The sequence below is a fragment of the Microtus oregoni genome, unplaced genomic scaffold (genome assembly GCF_018167655.1).
Source record: "Microtus oregoni isolate MIOR12 unplaced genomic scaffold, Mior012 000009F_ref0000495, whole genome shotgun sequence".
NCBI classification, from domain to species: Eukaryota; Metazoa; Chordata; class Mammalia; order Rodentia; family Cricetidae; genus Microtus; species Microtus oregoni.
The window spans coordinates 38,423,097-38,447,439 of NW_024543068.1; the positions used below are offsets into that span (position 1 = coordinate 38,423,097).

General features: G+C 40.1%; 1 protein-coding gene across 2 annotated transcripts in view; it reads left to right on the forward strand.

Moving 5' to 3' along the window:
* Baz1a (bromodomain adjacent to zinc finger domain 1A) overlaps window positions 1-24,343 on the forward strand; it is a 74,896-nt gene that overhangs the window by 27,565 nt on the left and 22,988 nt on the right. For both annotated transcript variants that reach the window (XM_041658598.1, XM_041658599.1), the window contains exons 5-17: window positions 3,287-3,388; window positions 7,420-7,507; window positions 9,809-9,943; window positions 12,361-12,460; window positions 13,080-13,246; window positions 13,782-13,877; window positions 14,801-14,939; window positions 16,086-16,232; window positions 21,352-21,447; window positions 21,569-21,793; window positions 22,166-22,331; window positions 22,514-22,621; window positions 23,796-23,929. In XM_041658598.1, the coding sequence (XP_041514532.1) occupies window positions 3,287-3,388; window positions 7,420-7,507; window positions 9,809-9,943; window positions 12,361-12,460; window positions 13,080-13,246; window positions 13,782-13,877; window positions 14,801-14,939; window positions 16,086-16,232; window positions 21,352-21,447; window positions 21,569-21,793; window positions 22,166-22,331; window positions 22,514-22,621; window positions 23,796-23,929 (1,703 nt within the window). The remainder of the gene's footprint in view (window positions 1-3,286; window positions 3,389-7,419; window positions 7,508-9,808; window positions 9,944-12,360; window positions 12,461-13,079; window positions 13,247-13,781; window positions 13,878-14,800; window positions 14,940-16,085; window positions 16,233-21,351; window positions 21,448-21,568; window positions 21,794-22,165; window positions 22,332-22,513; window positions 22,622-23,795; window positions 23,930-24,343) is intronic.

Genomic DNA, 24,343 nt, shown 5'->3' on the forward strand with positions numbered 1-24,343 from the left:
GTTTTAGAAGTGGTGAGACCAATGTATGTAATTACTTGTTAGGCAGTGGGCCTAACCATTCTGTCTGTATCCAAATGCTGAAATTTATCTGTAACCACAAGCTCTCTGAAAACTGAACTAGGGAGACACTCTTGGCTAAGATATTAACAGTTAGCAATCTGAGTAAGGTGTGTCAAGTATGGGTGAGTTTGTTCTGTTGATTTTAAGATAGTGCTTCCTCTGTTCTGGGTGACAACTGCAGATTGAAACTTTCCTCTTCCCAGAATACTTGTTACCCTGTGCTTACTTCCTGCCTGGTCACCCCGTCTATACTTTCTGCTGGCTACTGGCCAATCAGTGTTTATTTAAAATATAAGTGATGGGGCACAAGACCATTATCCCACAGCATGTAATTTTCTCCTCCTCCTCCTCCTCCTCCTCCTCCTCCTCCTCCTCCTCCTCCTCTTCTTCTTCTTCTTCTTCTTCTTCTTCTTCTTCTAAGATATGTTAGTTCAAGCTACCTCAAACTTACTAACCAGTCTGGGTCCAAAGTTGGCATCCTCCTGCCTCTGTCTCTTGAGTACTGGAGTTATATGTATGATCTACCACACCTAACTTATTTCAAAATTTTACATTCACTGAATTCCTTTTATGTGATATAATCTAGCTGTCATGGTAACTGGACTGTTGTTAGGGTGATGAGGTTTTTAGAGAGAGAGAGGGGTGTGTGTGTGTGTCACTTTGCCTCCTGACAAAGTGATTGTCTATAGGTTCTCACTGCAGCAGGCTTCTAGTGAACCTAGCTTCATCTTTTTTGTTTTTGTTTTTGTTTTTCAAGACAGGGTTTCTCAGTATATAGCCTTGGTTGTCTTTGAATTAGCTCTGTAGACCAGGCTGTCGAACTCACAGAAACCCACTTTTCTCTGCCTCTCTAGTGCTGGGATTAATGGTATATACCACCACTGCCTGGCTAACTTGATGATTTCTTAAAAAACAAGTTTCATATTGAAAATGCAATACATTATTTCCAGTCTATTGAAATTTTAATTTTTCCTTTATCAACTATAAATAAATTGCTATTTGGTAGAATGTTTGTGTGTGAGAGAGAAACATTTATGTAACATATCTTGTTGTGAATAAATACAATAAACTTTCCCCAGTATCTGTGGAAGATTTCTTCCAGGAACTCACTACCACCCTTCTTGGCTGCACATGCTCAGTCAAACTCCTGATAGGAAGTGGCACAGTGTTGCATATGCATGTATTCATTTATAGATTTCTTATCGTTTCAAATGCTTTGAAAAGTAGGCATTATGCTGTAGTGTTTGGTACAGATGAACATCCCCAAACCCCAAATACTTGGGTCTTTTGAGACAGGGTCTCACTATGCAGCATAGAGCGCCTTAGGTTAGATCAGGCTGACCTCGAACTTATAATGCTCCATCTCAGCCTCCCAAGTACTGGGATTGCAGGAGTACTCCACCTCTGGCCCCACATACTTTGGAGTGGTTTATTGAATCCCCTGATGTAGTGGGCTGGCTAACTGGAGCAGTGATTTAACACCATAGGTATATCTGGTGTGAGTGTGTTACTGCACAAACAGATCTGCCCTCATCAGTTCTCAGATGGTTTTCCTTGCTGGTATTGAAGTGGCAGGTCAGCAGCTGTGATGGAGATGAAGTTCAAGGAAATCTCTCCTGTGTCGACCTAGGCATGGAGCAGCAAGAGAGGACAGCAATTAAAATGACAATAGCTCTGTATTCTCCTAGTTTGGTAGGGTAGTTCACATAATAGGAATCATTTTTGTTGGGCTTTGGAGATCATACTTCCTTAGAAAGAAGGAAGTTACGATTTTTACCTCAAAGGAAGTTTCTTGAAAGGCCTGCAGCAAAGCTCCATTAACACTATTGCCACCCTCTCTGGCTGAATGAGTCTCTTTCTCCTCATGGTCCTGCTTCTTGTGTTAAATGTGTACACTTTTACCTCAGGCTCTTCAGTTTCTTTCTTCCTCGGTTTCCCTGGAACTTGCTCCATATATACCTGGCTGGCCTCAAAGTCAGATTCGCCTACCTCTGCCTCCCAAGGGCTTAGATTAACGGTGTGGGCCACTACCTCCAGGCATATCTCCTGGATAAAAATGACTTTTGTTATTACAGTTAATATCTGGTTACTGCAGGCTTTCAACTGCTGAGTGAATGGTGAATGAGTAGATACACCTGTAACATTAGTGAGACGTTAGCTGGAGTGAGGATTGGCTGTACTGTTTGTCATTTGTAGACAAGTATTCTACCATTGACCTTTTTACTTTTATTTGGAGACAGGATTTCACTAAATTACCCAAAATGACCTTGACTCAATTTGTAACCTTAATCGTATGCCTTAGCCTCCTGAATAGCTGGGTTCATAGACTTAAACCACCAGGCCCAAGCTTGCTGCTATGAAGAAAGTTAAAAGCGATTTTAAGAAACCTATTTTTTTTCTTTTCTTTTGAAGTACCCAGGCTAGCTTGCAACTTTCTATGTAGCTAAGAATGATGTTGAATTTCTGATCCCTACACCTCCTAGTTCCCGAGTGCTGGGATTACAGACAGCATGCCCCTATGCCCACTTTCCCTTTATTTTTCCTCATTTCTTCCCCTCCAAGTTTTCTGACATAGAGACTGGGTATAGCTCAGTTGGTAGAATACTTACTTACTAGCATGCTTGTTCAGTTCCCAACCACACATAAACTGGAAGTGGTAGCACATGCCTGTGATCTAACGCTGGGCAGGTGAAAGCAAGGCCAGGAGTAAAGTTACTCTCAACTGTGGAATGAACTCAAAGCCAGCCCAAATCATCTGAGACCCTATCTATCTGTGTATGTATAGATAGAACATTTTTAAAAAATTGGATAGCATTTCACATTGTATTAGCCAAAACACTACAAGGCATGATTGAATCTTAGGTAGGCATTTTAATTATGCATTCAGTAAAATTCCCTTGAGTGAATAAAGTAGCTGGAAATTAATAAGTAGTATTTATTATTAGCTAATACAATGTGAAGCGCTATCTAACTTACAAAAATGTTAGTCCAAATAAAACCACATAAGATTGTATTATAGCTGGTGTAGAGTTTATCTCCAGTCACAGTACTTGGAGGCAGAGGCAGCTTGTTCTCTGTGAGTTCAAGGCCATCTAGAGTTATAGTGAGACCCTGCTTCAAAAGAAAAACGAAAAAGATTCTATTACTACAGTGTACAAAGAAATGAAGTCTTAAGAATCTCATGTTGGAAAATAACTGATTTGGGTCTGTCCCCTCTTCTTTTTAGGAAGAAAAAAGATGCAGTTGATCCCCTATTATTCAGGTACAAGGTGCAGCCCACTAAAAAGGAAGTGTATGAGCCTGCTATCGTAAAAGCAACGCAAATCAGGTAAAACTCAATGTTTCCTTTATAGGCATCTAAATGAGAAATAAGTAAACAAGTGGAGAATGTTGCAAATAATTGATGGTGTTTTTAAATTAAGTGTACGTTTATATATTTAAAGCAGTAATAAAATTATCCTGAGCCCCTGGTTTGAATTAGTAACTAAGTTCAAGTGGTTTCCAAGCTAATGAGTTAAGGACTTTGTTAGTAGGCTGTCTGTTACACGAAGTACGAGTGTACATCATATTCACTGTGTTCATCTCACTGTTCTTTCTCGCTGCCCACACTGGTCCCCTTCCTCTTCCCAAATATTCCCCTTTTACTTAAGTTTCAGTAATTCATGTTCCCATCTGTTAGTATTCAGCTGTCTGTACTGGCCCGACCTTGGGGTATACGTCCTCAGCTGGAGCCACTAAGAGCACCACCTGCACACATTCACTATGTTTCCTTTTAAAAGGGTCCCGCCCACCTGCCATCTCTCCCTCTTTCTGTCTGTCTGTCTCTCCCTCTTCTCTTCAGCCACTCCTGTCCCCAGAGGCCGGTCTCCCCTCTCCCCTCCCTCCCTTTTCCCATTCACTTTTCCCCAATAAAAAGCCCCTCCACCTGAGCTCTGTCGCATGGCATCTCTCTCTCTCATGCTGGTTTTTCTAAATTACACCACCGTTGATAGTATATACTGGCCCTTTCCCCCATGTTCACTAGTGTTTGTTTTGTTTTGGGGGGGATGTGGTGGTTGTTTTGGGGTGGGGAACAGGGTCCCACTGTGTAGTTCTGGCAGGCCTGAAACTCCTTATGGAAACCAGCCTGATCTTGCACGCAAACTCGGAGATCTGCCTGCCTGTGCTTAATGAGTATAGCACCACAACTGCTCGTGCATTCTGTTTTCAAACACTTACTTATAATTATGTGGGGGTATGTGCACATGACTGGGTGCTCATGGGTACCAGAGGTGTTATATCACCCTGAAACTGGAGTTACAGGCAGCTATGTGCCACTTGATCTGAGTACTGGGACCAAACCTTGGCCCCAGCAAAAACAGCACATTTCCTTAACCACTGAACCCTCTCTCCAGCCCGTTTTGCTTTGTTTTGCTTTCTTGATGGTAGCAATATTTTCTTGGATGAATAGAACCTTGATGTAGTTTTAATACGCATTGTCATGATGGCCAAGGATATTGAACATTTTTTCATGTTTATTGACCATTTGTATTTCTTCAAGAACTGTTTAATTCAGTGACTTGTGTATTATATATTGTATTTTTTAGTTTGTGTAGGGGTGTAGGTGTGGGGGTGTGTACTTGTGTGTATGTGGAGGCCAGATGTCAACTTAGAGTGTCATTCCTCAGTAGAGAAGATTGTAATTACAGCATTTCTTCCTTCCCCCTTCTCCCTCCAAACATACCTCCCGTACACCACTCTCCACTGTTCTTCAAATTAATGGTCTCTTTTTTCTACTAATTGTTATTCTACACATATATGTATATACCTGTATATTCCTAAATATAACTTTGTTGAATCCATATAATGTTACTTGTATGTATATGTTCAAGGCTGACGATTTGGCGTTGAACAACCAGTTGGTGTGTTCTTTCCTGATTTATTCAGCTGTCAGTAGTTCTTTATTACGTGTGTGTGTGTGTGTGTGTGTGTGTGTGCGCGCGCGCGCGCGCGCGCGCTAAAGTGCTTAGGCACTGAAGAAAGACCTGCTTGGGCAGGAGGATTCATGTCCCAAAGAGGACATACGGAGTCAGTGGGGGAAGAGAGGGAGGAGACAGGATGAATTGGGATGTCTGTGAGCAGCTTTAATTGAAAAGAGGCTACACTTTTTATACTGTATAGTTAAATAGGTTTAAAAGGGAGACAGGCTTGTGAGCTGGTGTGGCTTGAGGTCAGTAGTTGAGGAAGCTGGCCTTGACCTTGACAAAGAAAGGGCCACAAGTTCCTCTTGCTAGAGATGAGTGGAATGTCTGCCTTACCAAGCAGGTACTTTCCTCACGCCTCCAAGGGAATGGAGACACTATCCTACAGTTTCTTAGTCTTACTATATGGACCGCTCCCAAAAGGGAAGGTCCTTATGTCTCTTTCTTTTCCCTTCTGATTTCTGTGTATGTATTAACTGAATTCTTGCCTTTAATGGCCTCAGGCTCTGGATCTGAATTGTAGGCTTTTCATCCCTGAGATCAGATGCATCTAGTAAATCTCCAACATTCCTGTTCTTGGTGTAATTAGGAGGGTACAATGGAATTTCTGGTTCTGTGGGGTTGTTCTTTCCCCCAAAGAATTATTTTGTTTAGAGAGGCTACCATTGTACACATTTTTTATAATTTATTTTTAATTGCATTGGTGTTTTGACTGCATGTATGTCTGTTTGAGGGTGTCATATCTTGGAGTTACAGTTGTTAGCTGCCATATGGTCCAGAAGAGCAGTGTGCTCTTAACCCCGAGCCATCTCTCCAGCCCCCTTTGTACACATTTTTATTCTTTACCAAAGTCCCCACAAAATTTCTCAAAAGAAAAGCATTAATATTGAGAATGATTAAAAATGAAAGTGAAAAGGTGCTGGAGAAGTGTGGTCTGTGACGTTGAAATACTGGAGCTTTGTCAAGCAGCACTGCTTGCCTGCGCCTGCGCCTGCACCTGCGGCCTGTGCCACGTGGTTGTGTGGGGGGGGTCAGGGAGTGGTTCTTTCTTACCACCGTGTTGGTTCTGGGAATCAAACTTGGGTTGTTATGCTTTTACGTGATCCAAAGGAAAATTAAAATTGCTTGCTTGAAACTTAATTCTCTTTAATTTTTATCTCTCTAATTATTTGACTGTTGTATGAGGTTTAAATACAAAGGGCTTTAAATTTTGTTAGGATTGCTGTTCAGTTTTGCTTTATCCATGTGAATTATTGATTAGTTAATATTATGTCTTAACTAATCATTTTTCTTTTAATTTTTTGTCAGTTTTGATTTTTTTGTTTTGTTTTGTTTTTAGAGACAGGGTTTCTCTGTAGTTTTGAAGCGTGTTCTGGAACTCACTCTGTAGACCAGGCTGGCCTCCAACTCAGAGATCCACCTGTCTGCCTCCCGAATGCTAGGAGTAAAGGCGTGCGCCACCGTCACCCAGCTTCAATTTTATTTTTTTTTCTTTTCTTGTTGTTTTTTAAGGCATTTTAGTTTTTGTGCGTTGATATTTTGCCTGCATGTGTGTGTGAGGGTGCCAGATCCACTGGAACTGTAGTTACAGACAATTGTGTGCTGCTGTGTAGGTATTGGGAATTGAACCTAGAACCTCTGGAAGAGCAGTCAGTGCTCTTACAATCTTAATTTTTAAAATAATAAAATTTTCCTACTTTCTTGTGGTTTTTTTATTTTGATTTTTGTTTTGTCTTTTTTTTTTTCGAGATGGTTTCTCTGTAGCTTTGGAGCCTGTCCTGGAACTAGCCCTTGTAGACCAGGCTGGCCTCGAACTTACAGAGATCCGCCTGCCTCTGCCACTCAAGTTCTGGGATTAAAAGCATGCTCCACCACTGCCCGGCCTTATTTGTATTTTTAAACAACAAATACATACAATGTTTTTGTAGTAGGCTTTATAATTGATACGCTCAGGTTTTCTAAGTTCTGGCATATTCCCTGTCTACTAAGTTCCTTTAGAGGATGAGCATTCTCCCCTGTGTGAGTCCTTTCCTGGGTTTAAACGTCTTGTTTTAACTGGAAGTGAAGATGAGTGGACTTAGGGTGACGTGTGTGACTCCACAGTCCACACTGCAGCTTTCAGGACAAGGCTGTTCTCTTTCTTTTTCCTTTGCTTTGTTTTGTTTGATGTTTGGTTTTTCTTTTAAATTTGTTTTTTTTTTTTTGGAGGGTGGGGGAAGAGGTTGCAAAGATGAGGGCCAGTTTGAGGGACCAGGAGATACCTGGGATCGGAATGCACGGTGTGAAATCCACAAATAATCGGTAAAATATGGAAAAAAATTTAAGCCATATTTTAAATTTGTAGTGATTACGGAGTTCTAAATCACGTGTACTAATTCTACCCTTTTTCCTCCATCAGTCGGAGAAAACACCTATTTTCTCGTGATAAACTAAAGCTTTTTCTGAAGCAACACTGTGAACCACAAGATGGAATCATTAAAATTAAGGTAATGAAAATAGTGAAATTATTTATCAGGAAGAAATAAAAATAGCAATTGTATAGTGCTATAAATTCGTAATATTGCCAAAATGATATTTCAAAGATGGCTAAAATAGCTCTCATTTTATCTGAGGAACTAATTTTTAGTCCCTTTTAAGTGTATTTTTGTTGAATTAAGTTTTGTTTTTAGAATTTTTAGGTGGCTCAGTTACTACCACTTTTTAATTATATAGATGGTCAACCAAGACAGGTGAAAACAGGTGGAGAACTTGAAAAGTTGCATCATCAGTTAACTGCTTTCTAACGGCGTGAATCTGCCTTACAGAGAAAAGATGAATTCAGAATAATGCTAAATAAATGCTGACGTAAGAGAGCTAACCACAGGCGCCTAGACCAATAGTAAGCCAGTGTATATTAGATTAGAGGGAAAATAAAGCTGTGTGTACCAGAGACTCGCCTTAAACTTACTACCCTCCAGCCCTCTCTCCTCCTAAGTGCTGTGTTACAGGTGTGTCTCCATATGTGGAGTGGGGTTTGAATTTAGGGCTTCATATGTGCTGAGCAAGCACTTAGCAACTGAACTGCATCCACAGCCCTAACAATCAAGATTTTAGAGACCTTCTATTGTGCATTAAATAAAAAGTCAAAAATGGTAAAATTGATTTTTTAATGTGAACTATTTAAATCATCCTGCATTCAAGAAGAAACCACTCTGCTGCTCGTGTGGAGTGTGTGTTCTCAAAGGCAGGATGGCAGGGGTCCTAGTAGAGTCCAGTGTGAAATGTAATGGGCTGCTGAGTTATTAGAATGGTCAGAATCAACGGTTTTAGATGCTAAATCTTGTGTTCTACCAATAAAATAAACATTGTCTAGTAGAACTCTTCTTGCTTTGTTAATATCAACATTTTTGTAGCTTTGCTTTCCTGAAACTCTGTGAATGGCTTTTTTCTTTGAGGTAAAAAAAAATTATAATCTGTCCATTAAACCGAATTAAATCAGGCTGCTCAAGTTAAGAGCTCTGACTACTCTTCCAGAGGTCCTGAGTTCAATTCCCAGCAACCACATGGTGGCTCACAGCCCTCTGTAATGAGATCTGGTGCCCTCTTCTGTGGTACATGCACACATGCAGGCAGAACACTGTATACATAATAAATAAATCTTTAAAAAAAAAAACTTTACACTGGGCAATGGTGGCGTGCGTCTTTAATCCCAGCACTTGAGATGCAGACAGAGACAGAGAACTCTCTGGTCTACAGAGCAAGTTCCAAGACAGGCTCCAAAGCTACAGAAAACCCTGTGTCGAAAAACCAATACATACATACATGAATAAATAACTTAAGTCATTGTCCAGTCCTGAAAAAATAATCCAAATGTTCAGTAGTTGGAAGATGGCTGAGACAGATTTACTGTGAGCTAGGTGGAAGTAATCCTTCTGAGAAGACTGAGGCAGAGGAATTACACATGGGAGATTAATCTGGAATGTATCGAAGCATTATATTGTGTTTTATATGCTAAGCAAAAACAAAATACAGGGGTTTTTTAAATGTCAAGTGTATGACTTGAATATAGCCAGGCATGGTGGTGCATGCCTGTAATTTCAGCACTCGGGAGGGAGAGGCAGGCTAATGCCTGAATTCAAGACCAACCTCGTTTAAATAGCAAGTCAAGGCTAGTTAGAGGTCCGTAGTGAATAAAAACCAGAAAAACTGAGGCAAAGCAGATTCAAACAAAACAGTGCCCTATAGAGATGGTTCATTGTTAAGAGTTAATTACTGCTCTTGCAGAGGACCTGAGTTTAATTCCCAGAATGCACACTGGGTATTTACAACTCCAGCTCCAGGGGGATCCAGTGAGGTACCTGCCCTCAAAGGTACACTCACACACACACACACCAGTATTAAAAATTAATATAAAAGCCAGATTATATTGAAATAGTTTTTAGTATTGAAAAATCTGTAGAAACTTTATTGATATTTTCTGGTATGGTGGTTTGGTTTTGTTAGACTGAGTCTCAGGTAAGTGGACCTTACTCGACTCAGCCAAGAATGACCTTGAACTGATCCTCTTGTCCTACCTTGTAAATGCTGGGATTATAGGCATGTGTCACAGTATTCAGTTCATGGCGAACTTTCGTGTCCTTTCTGGTTGGTATCTCTCTGCTGAACTATTTAAAGTAAAAGAGACTACATAAATCAGCTACATAATGGCTTAATTTTTAACAGCATTAATAGTGGCCATATGACATTTGAGCATGCTGCATACAGTCCACTGATGTGTTGTTCCTATACCCTGTGTGTTTTTAATGAAGGCATCATCTCTTTCAACATACAACATAGCAGAGCAAGATTTTTCTTATTTCTTCCCTGATGATCCACCCACATTTATCTTCAGTCCTGCTAACAGACGAAGAGGAAGACCTCCCAAACGATTATCTCTTGGTCAGGTAGGTGAAAAAAGGCCAAACGACCCTTTAGCTGTTAATAAAGCAGCACTTACAATCAAAGACATGCTTGGTTCCTGTTACACCTAACTCTGTAAGATGACTGTTTACTTCCTACGAGAAAATTTGAATGGATGCCTTTTTTTTTGGTTTTTGGTTTTTCGAGACAGGGTTTCTTTGTGGCTTTGGAGCCTGTCCTGGAACTTGCTCTTGTAGACCAGGCTGGCCTCGAACTCACAGAGATCTGCCTGCCTCTGCCTCCCGAGTGCTGGGATTAAAGGTGTGCACCACCACCACCCGGCTGAATGTACGCTTTCTTGACAACTGCTCAGCATTTAAGATTTGTGAAGTTTCCAGTGTGGATTAAACATTCTCATACCAAGGTAGGAACAAGTATACAGGCAATTACTAGGGAAAAACAAATGTGATGAAAAACTCAGGAAATAAGCTGTAAGGTTGAAGTATCCAGAGCAATTCTGACTAGAGGACTTGAAGAAAGACTTGAAGGACACAGAAGAGTTCTCGGTGTGGGGTTTAGAATAAGAACGGCCCCTATAGGCTCGTGTATGTGAATGTTTAGTCCTCAGGAAGTGGTGACTAAGGCTTCCAAAGCCCAGGCCAGGTCCAGTGTCTGAGCCTGTGGATCTGAACATAGCTCTCAGCTACTTCTCCAGACTCTGCCTGCTTGCTGCCATGTTTCCTGCCTAGAACAGTGACTACGACACTCAGCATAGGGCAGAAGGGTGGGAAGGGTACTTGAGGTATGAACACAGTTATGAGACACTCAGGGCTTTTCATTTGCAGTCTTTGTAGTTCATGTAGCATGGCAGTCTGTAAATACACAGAGAGATAAAATGGGCAGTGAGGCAGAATATGTATTTTTGAGGCTGCAATTTGTAAATAGAATGGTTCTAGTATCCAGTTTGCTTCTGTAGTTACTGAAAATAGACTTTAACTATTAAGAGGTAGCCTAAATCCAAGCAAATAGCAATTTACTGCTGTTTCAAGGTATGTAATGAGAGACCTAGAATGCAAGGTAAATCTTCTCTAAGAAATTTCAGAGTGGAAAGGGAAGGTCAGTGTAAGATGAAAAATGTGACTTCCCAACTTGCCTTTATTCCTTTCAGCAATAAGAATTTTCCTTTGTCAGGTCACTGTCATTTCCCAACCCTGGAAGTGTCTGAGAGCAAGCAAACTAATGTGTGCAGCTCTCAGCAGTGGGAGGAACGCTCTTGGATTCTCCTGGTCCTGGGCTGCTGACTAGAGGCTGTGATGAAGTAGTGCTTCCGCTGCCTCTGATGCTCATCTGAGGAACACGGAAGTGTAGCTACCCTTGTCACTCTTCCCGTACTTTCTCTGTCCTTGGGGGTGAAAACTTTCTTCAGATAATCTTCAACATAGTGACCAGTTAGTTACTTTTATTTCCCAACTCTGGTTCAGTTGTAATTATCTTTCTCAGCTGTTTGCAATTTCCGCTTTGGGATTTAGCCCAATTTTGAGATTTGAAAGGTATCTCTTAGAATATTGAACTTTAGCTGTTAAAACAGTTCTTGTATTTTACTTCTTAAGATCTGACTTCCTAGATAATATAGCCATGAGGAAAGGGACCAGGTCTGTCTTGTTTATCACTGTGATTTAGCACTGGCCTAATGCATAGCAGATACTCAAATATTAAAATGAATTGTATGCTTTGTTAGATTATAGTATAAAGCAATACATGCATATTAAGGAGATGGGTGTGGTACAAAGGAGAGAGGCAGGATGATCATAGCAAGTCCAAGGCAGCTCGGCTTGTATAGAAAGTTCCAGGCCAGCAAAGGAGCTACAGAGCAAGAATCCTGTTCCAAAATGAAATAAAAATTTGGTATTGCTTAATATTGACCAATCGTTCTGATATGTCTTTCATATTTAATGTTTGTATCATCTAGTTTATAAAGTAATCTTAAGAATGTTTCATATGGCTCTTGAAATATATATTTTCAGTTATTTTTCTAATTCATGTAAGTTTTGGAATTGACCCATGTTGTAGATATTACTACGATTAGAATTATTAAATGTGCATTTATAGCAGATTCAGAACTCATTTTAGTATTTTGAAAAGGTATAACTGGCCAGGTGGTAGCAGCACACACATTTAATCCCAGCACTTGGGAGGTAGAAGTAGGTGAATCTGCGAGTTCCAGGATAGTCAGGGTTGTTACACAGAAAAACCCTGTCTCAAAAAAAAAAAAAAACAAGAAAGAAAGAAAGGAAAGGTATGTTTTGTTTTGTTTTGTTTGTTGCTGTGCTGACCATCGATGCGAGGGTTTGGGTCGCTATGTGTTAGGCAGGACTCTACCACTGTGGTACACCCACAAGTCCTGGTGGGGGCTTTTGGGAGAATGTGTGATTTACCACTTGTTTCTTGGTTTATTTTTTAGGAAGACTACATTGTTAGTAAACAGACTATTACAGGTTGTCGGAACAAAGCCACTAAAGAAAGAGACAAGCTTTTGAAACAAGAAGAAATGAAGGCACTAGGTGAGTTTTAACATTCTCCTAAACCCTATTTAAGGACAAGAAAGAATGTTTATTTCTCTGGGCCCAAGTGAGGAATATTTCTGAATGATATATCTATCTTTTTTTTTTTTTAGTTTTAGAATTATAAGCTTCCTCCCTCCAGATAACTGCCATTTTTTTTCTAAATGAGACTTATCATCTCTTCAAATATACCGTATTCCCAAGTAGACTGCTTAAAGCTAAGTTGAGCTGAAGTGATTTCAGGATTTAGAAGCTGTTGGAGGTCATTATATCTGAGTTCTCTATATATAGCCTTTACAAAACTGCCTCCCATGAGAGTTCTAGATGAATCCATTGGGATTGGGGGGGGGGGGTGTGGTTCCATATCCTAACAAGTGGATTATTTGATTGTCGTTCTTTGTATGTGTTCTAGTGTCTTTGCTTTCAAAGGCAGGATACGTTTGTTCTGGTGTGGGTAGCTTATTGTTTAATCCATTATCTACTAGCTTTCTAGTTCTTCAAGAACTTGAGTCTCCACTAATTTCATTTAACCTAAAACCTAAATTAGATTTAAATAAAAAAAAAAGGCCGAATGTCTGTTTTTGTCTGTATACAGTTTTAAATTTGACCTTCCCCACAGCTTTTGAAAAGGCTAAACTAAAGCGAGAAAAAGCAGACGCTTTGGAAGCAAGAAAAAAAGAAAAGGAAGATAAGGAGAAAAAGAGGGAAGAACTGAAGAAAATTGTAGAAGAAGAGCGACTAAAGAAAAAAGAAGAAAAGGAGCGACTTAAAATAGAGAGAGAAAAGGTATTCACTGGCGTCTGCATAAGATGTAATTCTTATCCGTAATATAAATTTGCATATTTAAGTGCATGGCTGATTTTTTAAATTAAATGTTTTTACCGTCTTCATTCACATTTCTTCTGAGTCTGTGCATAGAACACTGATTTAAAAAGTTGTTTCTGTCTCTTTTGCATCAGAAAATGTAACGACTGTTTTAAGGGTCACACATTCCTGTCTCCTTGGCTCTTCAGTCATCTGTGTGTGATTACAGCTCCAGAGGATTTTGTTTGCTTGTTTTTGAGACATGTAGCCTAGGCTAGCCCCACATTTGCTCAGTGCCAAGGACAACCTTGAATTCCTGCCAGTACCCCCAGGTACTGGAATTACAAATGCATGCTACCAAGCCTTGTTTTATGTGGTGTTGAGGATCCAGCCCAGGATGTGTGACTACTGGGCAACTACTAGCCGAACTCCCAGCTTCAGTGTCTATTAGCTGTTCTCGGGTCCTGTTGATACTAATAAATGTCTTCTAATAATTTCTATTAACCTTTTTTGTTAGGAAAGAGAGAAATTGCGTGAAGAAAAGAGAAAATATATGGAGTACTTAAAGCAGTGGAGCAAACCCAGAGAAGATATGGAATGTGATGACCTTAAGGTATGAGTGTGCGGTGTCCGACACAGATGTGTTTAGTTTGTTCTGTGCGGCTTTGCTGCCAAAATGCTTAGTTGAGCTGAGCATGGTGATGCATTTAACCCAGCAATGGGGAGGCAGAGGCAGGTGGGTGCATTTCTGTGAGTTTGGGGCCAGCCTGGTCTACATACTGAAACACTATCTCAGAAAGAAAATTTTTGGTGGATTATTTTTTTCTTCAGTGCGATGGGTGTCACTGTGTAGTCCCGGCAGCCTGGGGCTCCCCTCCATCTGTGTCACTCTAGTGTAAGTGGACCCCCAGCTGAGACATACTTTTTCCTCATATTTAACTGAAGTGAAGCAGCCTGTTGTACAGATGTTCACTCTTAGCTTTCCAGGGTTGCTGTTTTTATAGCATGAGTTCACAGTGGTGGCTGATCTACCGAAACAACTGGTCAGTCTTTGTGATATCTGACATACAATAACTGCTGTAGCCAGGCATGCATTTAGGTTTATTAGGGAGTAAGAGAATAATAATTATTTTTTTTTCGGAAATAATCTAAAAGTATCTAAAAATTCTCATTCACTTCAGTTTGTACAGAAGCATTCTAAGTCAGTGGGTAGTCAGTTGTCCTCTGTATTACAAGGTTCGCATTGGCGATACCTGCACAGTTAGTCTGTCTTCAAACCTGAGCGTGATGGAAGATCTTTTTAATAGGAGACTTGGTAGGAGACACTTCCACCCACGGCTGTTTCTTTCAGTAGAGGAAATGCCCTTTCCTCCTAGTTCCTTCCTATGGACTGTGGTTTAGTGTGGTAAACACCGGGGGTGAGGGCCACTAGTGCAGGCGGGACAGCTTTACTAGGTCAAGAGTGTGTTAGGCTGTGCACCCCTTTAGCTTTCTTGCACCTGGTTCGAATATTACAAGGACTGTTTAACCTTGCAGGAACTTCCGGAACCAACTCCAGTGAAAACTAGACTACCTCCTGAGATCTTTGGTGATGCGCTGATGGTTCTGGAGTTCCTTCATGCATTTGGGGAACTCTTTGATCTTCAAGATGAGTTTCCTGAGGGAGTATCCTTAGGCAAGTACTCAATCACCTGTTGCGGCACTACAGTTTACCCTGCCATTTAGAGACTCCCATGTGATCGCAGTGAGAGTACCTAGAAGTGGGGCCATGAAGGCTTGACTAGCTAGTTGTTAAGATGCCATGTGTGCAGACTTTCTTCATGGACCTCCCACTAGGAAACACAAGCCGCTAGCTAGGCTGAGAACCACTATAGACTGCCTAGAGCTCAAGGGCTGGAGAGTAGACCGCTTCTGAGTAAGGACTGGCATGTGAGAGTTTAAAGACAGATATTGTCTGCTTCTAATTTAGGACTGATTTACCTGTGTGTTTAAAAGCACTATATAAACATTTATAATAGAGTTCAATATAAAAAGGGGGTTGAATCAAATTTTAAATTTTTATCTAATAAATTTTTCTAAGGTGCATGTAGAAAGCCTCCAAGATGGAATTGCATTATCATTCTTACTTTAATAAGAGTACATTGACCAATTGGGTTTTCAGATTCTTCAGTTTCTCTTTATGGGCTAAGTTTAAGGCATGAAGCATTATGCCTTATGAATCAAGAGCATTTTAGGTAAAATAAATTAGAGAAGAAACATTTAATACCTACACAATATTAGGATTAAAACAATAATGGTAATTACCTCTCCTGTACACTGTTGGGTAAACAAAATCCCACATAGCTCTCATGAACAGTGGGACCAATTTGCTTTATTTATATTTGTTAATTTTGATTTTGAGACAGTATTACTGTATAGCTCTGGCTGGCTCAGAGCTTCCTGTGTACTCAGGTAGAACAATCTGCCTTCATCTGTGGCAGTCCTGCCCCTACCTCCAAACGTTAGCAACATATATCACCACATCCGTTGAAAATTGTATGTTTTTACATGTAGTTGAGGTTGTGCTTCGGCTTTAAATTAGATGATATATTGGTCCAGATGTTATATTTTGGGTTTCTTAGCACACCGACTTTGACTTATTTTTCTGTGTTGAAATCATAATTTATTTTGGTTTAGATAATAGGTGGATCTACTCTCATAAGCAAACACGTAGGAGAACACTTGCATAGGCTGATGTTGGTTGATTGTTTATTATTTTCCAGTGGAGTTGTTTTTCAGTCATGACAGAACTTTAAATTCCTTTTAAACGTTTTATTCGCAGAAGTGTTAGAGGAAGCTCTTGTAGGAAATGACAGTGAAGGCCCACTGTGTGAATTGCTTTTTTTCTTCCTGACTGCAATCTTCCAGGCCATGGCTGAAGAAGAGGAGGAAGTAGCCAAAGAGCAGATAACTGATGCTGACACCAAAGGTCAGAGTTCAGAATCATTGCTCATTGAACTGGTAGCGTTGTAGTAAAACTGGATGTGATGATTATTAGATCGCGATTATTAGGAAATACAGGAATTCAGTTTATCTGATGCTAAGTCATATTATGCTAACAATGTATTATCAGTTGTCTCTAAAACTTAACATTGGTGCAACCTGCTTCTGACAGCCTCTGAGGCACTTTCCCTGAGTTGTCTTCCTTTTTGTTTCGTCTCATCACATTTCCCCTTGGAACTTTGAAGCATCTCACTGACTTATGCTCCCATTACTACTTTCAACTATAGCACTATTGCTAATTTTATTTATTGTAAATCTGACGCTTTTTACACTGACATTTGGAGGAAAAGTTTCTACCTTGATAGTTTGAATAGAAATTTTGTTCTTTAAACTCTATGCTTTTAAATACCCAAGGTCCATATATAGTGTGTTAACATAGCAAAGCTTTCTTGTAGGAAACCTTTGGAAAACATCTAGACATGCTCAGAAGTCCTAAGTACTGGATTGGTCCGGCTGTCTAGTCCACTTCCATTCTCAGATGCACACTTCCTTTTACTTTGTTAATAAACTGTCTATTTCTACCACTTAAACAGTGTGTGTGGATACGATTACCTAGTCTCACACCGCCTCACAGTGGGCATGGGAGAGCACACCCACAGTGCCAGCATTTGGGAGGTAGAGGCAAGAGGATCAGAAGCTGCTCAGGGTCATCCTCAGCAACACACCGAACTCAATACTGATTTGCCTCCCTGAGTAATATTCTGTGGATTCTGCCACACACGAGATTATGGACTAGGAGCTTGGTTAAATAATGCTTCAGCCTGCTTTGCAAACATCTTCATTAGGAAGTCATCGTGGGAGGTATCTCAACAGCAGAGCGTTGGTGCACAAAGATGAGACTTCCTCCAGTCCGGTAGATTTTTTTTGTCCCTGGATAGATAGTTTGAGTTCTGTGCCTATTGAATGGATCAAGAAGATATTGGTAAATACGTACCAATGTCGTCTGCCTCTGCCTTTATGGTGTGGGTTGAACTGAAATGTATTCTCCAGCTTAAGGCTAACCACCGTCTGTTCCATATCAAGGTAGTTTTAACAGTTCCATTTTCTTCCTAGGTAATAAAGTCAATCAAATGAGAATAGTCAGATAGCCATGGTGTTGTATTAGCCAGTAACATTTTATGGTTGTTGGTAACACAATACATAAAGCTGTGTTTAGTCCAGCTTTTAAGAGAGCTGTTGTTTTGCCCTTTTGGAAGCTCTAGGGCAAAAATAAAAGTGGGTCTGGCATGATAGTTTAGGTAAGTTTAGCTAGCTAAGATGAGCTTGGTTAGATAAAAACACTTGCTGTGCAGGCCTGATGAGCAGCATTGGACCCCTAGGACCCATGGAATAAACAGAACCATCATCTAAAGAAGTTTTCCTCTGACCTCTACATGCGTACCTGCACTCTTACACACACACACACACACACACACGTAATAATAAGTAAAAAATTTTTTCAAAAAGGAAGTAGAATGAAAAAGAAATGGTATGGAAAAAAAATCTGTTAATGTGAGGAAAAAATAGAAAGCTGGTGTTTGTGTTGCCAGTTTTTTCTATTAAGGATTTGCTTGGTCTGAGATATATATTAGACAGTATATGAATAGGCAAGAGGGAGGAATTGGGTTAGTTTGTTGTTGTTCTATTTTTATTTTATTTATTTTATTTTATGTGCATTGGTATTTTGCCATAGGTGTCAGTTACCCCCGAACAGGAGTTACAGGGAGTTGTGAGCTGTCAATGTGGGTGCTGGGAATTGAATCCTGGTCCTCTGGAAGAGCAGCCAGTGCTCTTTACTGTGAGCCATCTCTCCAACCCCTGGTCTATACTTTCCTATAGCTCTCTTCCTATACAGAACAATCTCAGATACAAAAATACAATACAGAATTGATTTTGGGGTAAATGCTTGATACAAAATAAAGGTTCCATTTGAAAATAAATGTTGGAAATTGGAAAACAGCATGGTATTTCCCCCCCCCCATCTTCCCCACTGCTGTTATTACTAGTCAAGATATACGGTTCAGCGATGGCAGCTGTCCCTCCCATCTCAATAACAGAAAAGCTTTCTACAGACTTTCTGAAAACAGTGGAATAGAATTAATTTCTACTTTGACTGATCTTACCAAGAAGGTATTTCCTGCAGGGAATACCTGAAGGTATTTCTGATAAACATGAAATTAAGCAGAAAAAAAAATAGAGTCTTACATAGTGGTGAGAAAACTCAAATTCAGTAAGATTATTTACTGCTAATCACAGATACAGTGGGTGGTGCAAGTCATTGTGTTACTTTATACTCAAAGCATTTCCCATGCATGCAAAGAAACAGAGATGTAACTAAAAGACACATGGCTAATAAGGATGTTATGGACAAGTTCAGGCAGTCTGATCTATAACCCCATGATAACTGTATTATATTATCTCAAAACAGATAGCAAAGTTAAAAGACTAATCATTTGTCCTCTTAGTATTTCCCATAGCTAACTTCATTAGCCCTTGGGATCCTTGTTTTTATATCAAATCTCTAAAAATTTGTGCACTAACCATATCAGTTCCTATATCTCTGCCTTTACCTTTGTTGCTGTTGCTGCTCTTCTGAGATAGAATCTCTTGTAACCCATGTTGGCCTTGAACTTGTTATGTAGTAGAGGTTGACCTGCTCTACAGTGTTACGTGCTAGGATCACAGTCATGTTCTACCATGGCCAGTTTGTTGTCTTTGGTATATATACACACACACACATACACATACACACACATACATTCTTTGGAGGACAAGAGCATCCTCATTAAATAGAAAAGTTGTGGTTTTTTTTTTCCTGGGATATCATTACTACTGAGTGTTGGAATAGTATGTGCCTTTTTCTACAACTGTCTAGTAAGGGGCTGAAGAGATGGCTCAGAGGTTAAGAGCATTGACTGTTCTCCCACCACATGTTGACTTCTAACCGTGTGTAATGAAATCTGGTGCCCTCTTCTGGCCTGCAGGCACACATGCCATTAGAACAAGAACACTATATACTAAATAAATTTTTAAAACATGATCTGGTAAAGCTAGATGTGGTGGCATAAGCCTTAAATCCCAGCTCTTGGGAGGCAAGAGATGGGAGGATCTCTGTGAATTCAAGGTCGGCCTGGTCTACAGAGCTCAGTGCTAGGACTATGTAGACAGACCCTGTCATAAACTGCCATTCCTCCCTCCCAATCAAATAAGTATAACTACTTCATACGGTTATTCTGGATACAGTTCAGCCAGGTGATACTGAAAAAATTCTAAAGAGGTGCTTGGAATTCTCTAGAATGCAGTATAGTACAATTTAAGAATACATGTTGTTGAGCTGGAAAAGATGGCTCAGCAGCTAAGAGCACTGGCTGCTCTTGCAAAAGACCCTGGTCTGAATCCCATCACCCACATAGAGGCTAACAATTGTCTGTAACTCCAATTCTAGGGGATTTGGCCCTCCTCTTCTGACTTCCTTCAGCACTTGTACATACATGGTACACAGGTGTACACTAAGGTGAACATACGTTCATAAATTTTTAAATGTAAATGCATATTTTTAACATTTTTAATGTAATACATTAAAAACAATCATTCTGTTAATGGTTCATTTCTTAAGGCCTCTGTAGCCTTTGTTCTGATTTCCTCTAGATAAATGGTAGATGTTGGACATGATTAATACCTTCTGAGAAGGAGATCTAGCACACTTGTGTGACTCTGTCTAGTAGTGTGGGTTATCATAGTGCCTACTAGTGTTAAATTTGTTGTGGCTATATATATGTATATATATGTGTGTGTATATATATATATGTGTGTATATATGTATGTGAAATTCTAGGTCTTGTATTTCCCTGGTAGGAAAAATACATTGTCTGTCATTTGGGTCTGGTAGGTGTGAGCTGGGCATTTGCAGTAATTTAATCTGGAAACTCTGTGTGGTCCTGTTTATGCTTTGTATCTTAACTTCACCAGTAACTGTGATCAGATTTGACCCCAGAGTTGCCTTTTTTTTTTTTTTTTGGAAACATTGGCCACTTTTCATTCTCTAATGTTCATTTAATCAATCTTGAAATTTTGCTAAGTGAGTCACATGTTAGAATATTCTGGAAGCACAGATTAGCTTTTGTGTCATGGTGGAGTGCAGGAGAGGTGACAGGATGGATGGGCAGAGTTCTCACCTCATCTCATTTTAACAAGACTTCTTATGTGGAGCTTCTAATAAATATTTCATTAGAAAACTTAGGAATTGCTTCTCTAGACTTGCCCTCAGATTTACTGGCTTGTCTGAAGGATGTGCATTGCTTACTGGCAGTGCTAAGACCAGAATATGGCCTGCCGCTTAGAACAGCTTGTGAACACTGTTCAGGAATACAGCAGGCAAGCTGGTTTATTTGGTCTTGTCTCAGCAAGCATGAGGGGTATAGTTGGCACTTGAATTCTTTATCTGTGTACTATAATTGGCAAGAATTGTTTATATGATGCTTATGTATTTGTACCAGTTCTACTGTAACTTAAGCAGTTTTCAAGGCTAAAGTAATTCTTTAGAGAATACAGAGAAATCGTCCCCATGTTTCTTAGATTGACAGTAAGGAAATTTTAATGAAAAGGATGAATAATTGATAGCAGTCCTGGCTTTTAAAGTTCTTTTGGCAGTTTTTTCTAAGCCTATTTTGTGATGATTACAAGCTATGTTTTGTTATGATTCAATCTTAAGATGTTTATAAGATTGGGTTTCTTTACTCAACTTTCAAAGTAGACTTTCTAAAGTTACATTGAAAAAGAGGTTTATTTTAATTCTAAAATACATTTGCCATTTTTGGAATATGAAAGTGCATCTTGTTGGTATTTTGGAAATTGTCTCTGTGTGCTCTCTAAGGAAATGTTAGTGTAAAGTCTGTGTTCCAGGATCTGTTGTAGGTGGAGCCCGAGAGGACGGGAATGATGCTGTGGTGGGCGTTGGCTCTGCTGAGGTCCCTCAATGTTAAGCTGTTTGCTGTTTCTTTCATCGTTTTAAAGGGCATTCTTCCCAAATATTTTTGCACTAGAATAAAGTATTTATTTCCTTAAAGATTTATCAGAGGCTTTGGATGAAGATGTAGACCCCACAAAATCTGCACTGTCTGCAGTTGCATCTTTGGCCGCTGCATGGCCACAGTTACACCAGGGTATGTGTGGGCTTTATTTTATTTTTGTTTGGCATTTTATTTTAATTTATAAAGGTATATTTACATTGCTGAATGTTCATTGTTTATTTTCTAAATGATTGTTTCATTTTTAACAATATAGGCTGCAGTTTGAAAAGCTTGGATCTTGATAGCTGCACTCTTTCTGAAATCCTCAGACTGCACATCTTAGCTTCGGGTGCTGATGTAACATCAGCAAATGCAAAGTACCGCTATCAGAAACGAGGGGGGTTTGATGCCACAGATGATGCCTGCATGGAGCTGAGATTGAGCAATCCTAGTCTGGTGAAGAAACTGTCCAGCACTTCTGTGTATGATTTGACACCAGGTAAGCTGCAAGTTGGAATTTTTCTAACCTGGTTTCTTCCTACCCAGCTCTTTTATCCAGAGAACTAACAAGCCAACAAGAAATTCCGGGTATAGATCAGTCATTCAAGAAAATAAGAAAAAACAGTCCATTGTTGGTAGGATCCTTTGGTTTGGGTTTGTTTGTTTATTTTGAGGCAGGATCTCACTAGTAGCCCTGGCTGACCTTGAATTCACAAAGATCTGCCTGCCTCTGCCTCCCAGATGTTGGCATTAAACAAATGTGCCACCACATCTGCTACTCCTTGTTCTTTATTAGGAGCACAAGGTAGAAATTGTCAAACACTGTTTTTTTTCTTCTCATTGATAACACAGCATTTATCTATTTTGGCAGGAGAAAAAATGAAGATACTTCATGCTCTTTGTGGGAAGCTACTGACCCTAGTTTCTACTAGGGATTTCATTGAAGATTACGTTGATGTATTACGGCAGGCCAAGCAGGAATTCCGAGAGCTCAAGGCAGAACAACACCGCAAAGAGCGAGAAGCCACAGCTGCTCGGTAAGCAGTGCCCACTCACTGGCGTGTTGAGAGCTTGTGGGGTGTTCTCAGAGCGTGGGCGTAGGTTTCCCCAGCATAGTGTGTAAAAGCATTTGGAGCACTTTGTATAGCTTAGTAAAGACACGATGCTAAGTGAAACGTATCTTTGTCATGTGGACTGTGATCTTTTATTTGACTTTCAGAATACGTAGAAGGAAAGAAGAAAAACTTAAGGAACAAGAACAGAAAATGAAAGAGAAGCAAGAGAAACTGAAGGAGGATGAACAGCGGAATTCAGCTGCAGGTCTAGGGTATGGCTTAGTTTCATGCACGTGACTATCTATTCACCTCATATACAATAAAAGTAAAGAATAAGAATAAAAATCAGACACTTGAAACTCTAAAATGCTTTCAGAGTTTAGAAATTTAATTTTTTGTAATTATGTTAAAAAGCTTATGAAATTTATGTAGAGACTCCTATCAGGAATACATGGGTTAATTTTTTTAAAATATTTGTTTATTTTTTTGTTATGTATACAATATTCTGTCTGTGTGTATGTCTGCAGGCCAGAAGAGGGCACCAGGCCTCATTACATACAGATGGTTGTGAGTCACCATGTGTTACTGGGGGAAGGGCAGTGGAGTTTGTTTTCTCCTTCCAGCTTTATGTGGATTCTGGGGCTCCAGCTCAGCTCATCAAGCTTACATGGCAAGCATCTTTACCCCTGAGCTGTCTTGTCAGCTCCTTTCTGTTTTCTGTACTCATCCCGCCCCCCTTATATGCCTTTTCCCTGTTTCTTCAGTGAAAACAAAAGTAAGCCTGCAAAACCTCACTTTGTATGTAGAAACAAAAATGATAGCATGTACTTTGAGAGTCTTGCTGTTTACGCTGACTGGCCTGATGCTCCCTGTGGCCCAGGCTGACCTCAGACTCGGGAGTACTAGAATTACAGTATACACCATTGCGTCCAGTTTAAATTGTGGAATTTACTCTGAAGTTCATATATTTTAGTTTAAATTGAGCAACATAATGGAATAAATGGGTTATGTTCATTCCACCCACATACTGTAACTGCAGTATGGTGTTCCTTCCCAGGTGTATGGCTCCCTATATTTTCCTACCCTGAACCATATCATCACCTAGCCTGCCTCCTGAGTGGTTAAAGGGACTTTTCTACATCATCCGCGTTCCCAGCTGCCTCAGCAGCACTAGCCACTCTTGCAGAGAGGACACAGCTTTCATCCCCAGCAGCCATTTGGTACTGCAGGCAGTCAATACGGTCTGTAACTCCAGTTCCTAGGGATCCAGCCCCTGTTGGCCTCCACAGGTGGCAGGAGCATACATGGTGCATGTACATACATGCATGCAGAACACGTGCAACTCTACTTTTCTCCACTGCTCTAGGACCAAGCAGGGTTTTTCTCTCCTTTTTCTCATCCATATCTTAAGACACTTTACTTTAAACTCATTCTTTTTCCTTTCAGGGAGGAAGGAAGGGAAGATTTTGACACTAGTATGGAGAGCAAAGAAATAGATGGGAAAGATCTGGACCCTGACGTGGTTACTGAGGATGAAGATGACCCAGGATCACTGAAAAGGAGCAGAAGACGTACAGAAGGTCATTTACTGTTTCTTAGCTAGGTCTCAATTCAGCTTACACTCACTGTGTAGCCAGAACTGACCTTGCCTCTAAATGGTGGGATTCTAAGAATATGCTGCATGAATATCTGTGTGTTGTCTAAACATCAGCCTTACAGCTCATGGTGAGCCATAAAAATGACCAGTTTGTTATAGAATGTTATAAAAACACTGTTGTATTTCTGGGATTGTTTTGTATTTCATCAAGACATCATAGTACTCCTCACTACATAGTACATAACCCAGACTTGCCTGGAACTTACTTTCTTTTTCTTTTTCTTCTCCTTTTCCTTCAAGACACCATTTCTCTATATAGCCCTGGCCATCCCGGAACTTGCTCTGTAGACCAGGCTGGCCTCGAACTCTGAGATTCTCACCTGACTCAACCTCCCAA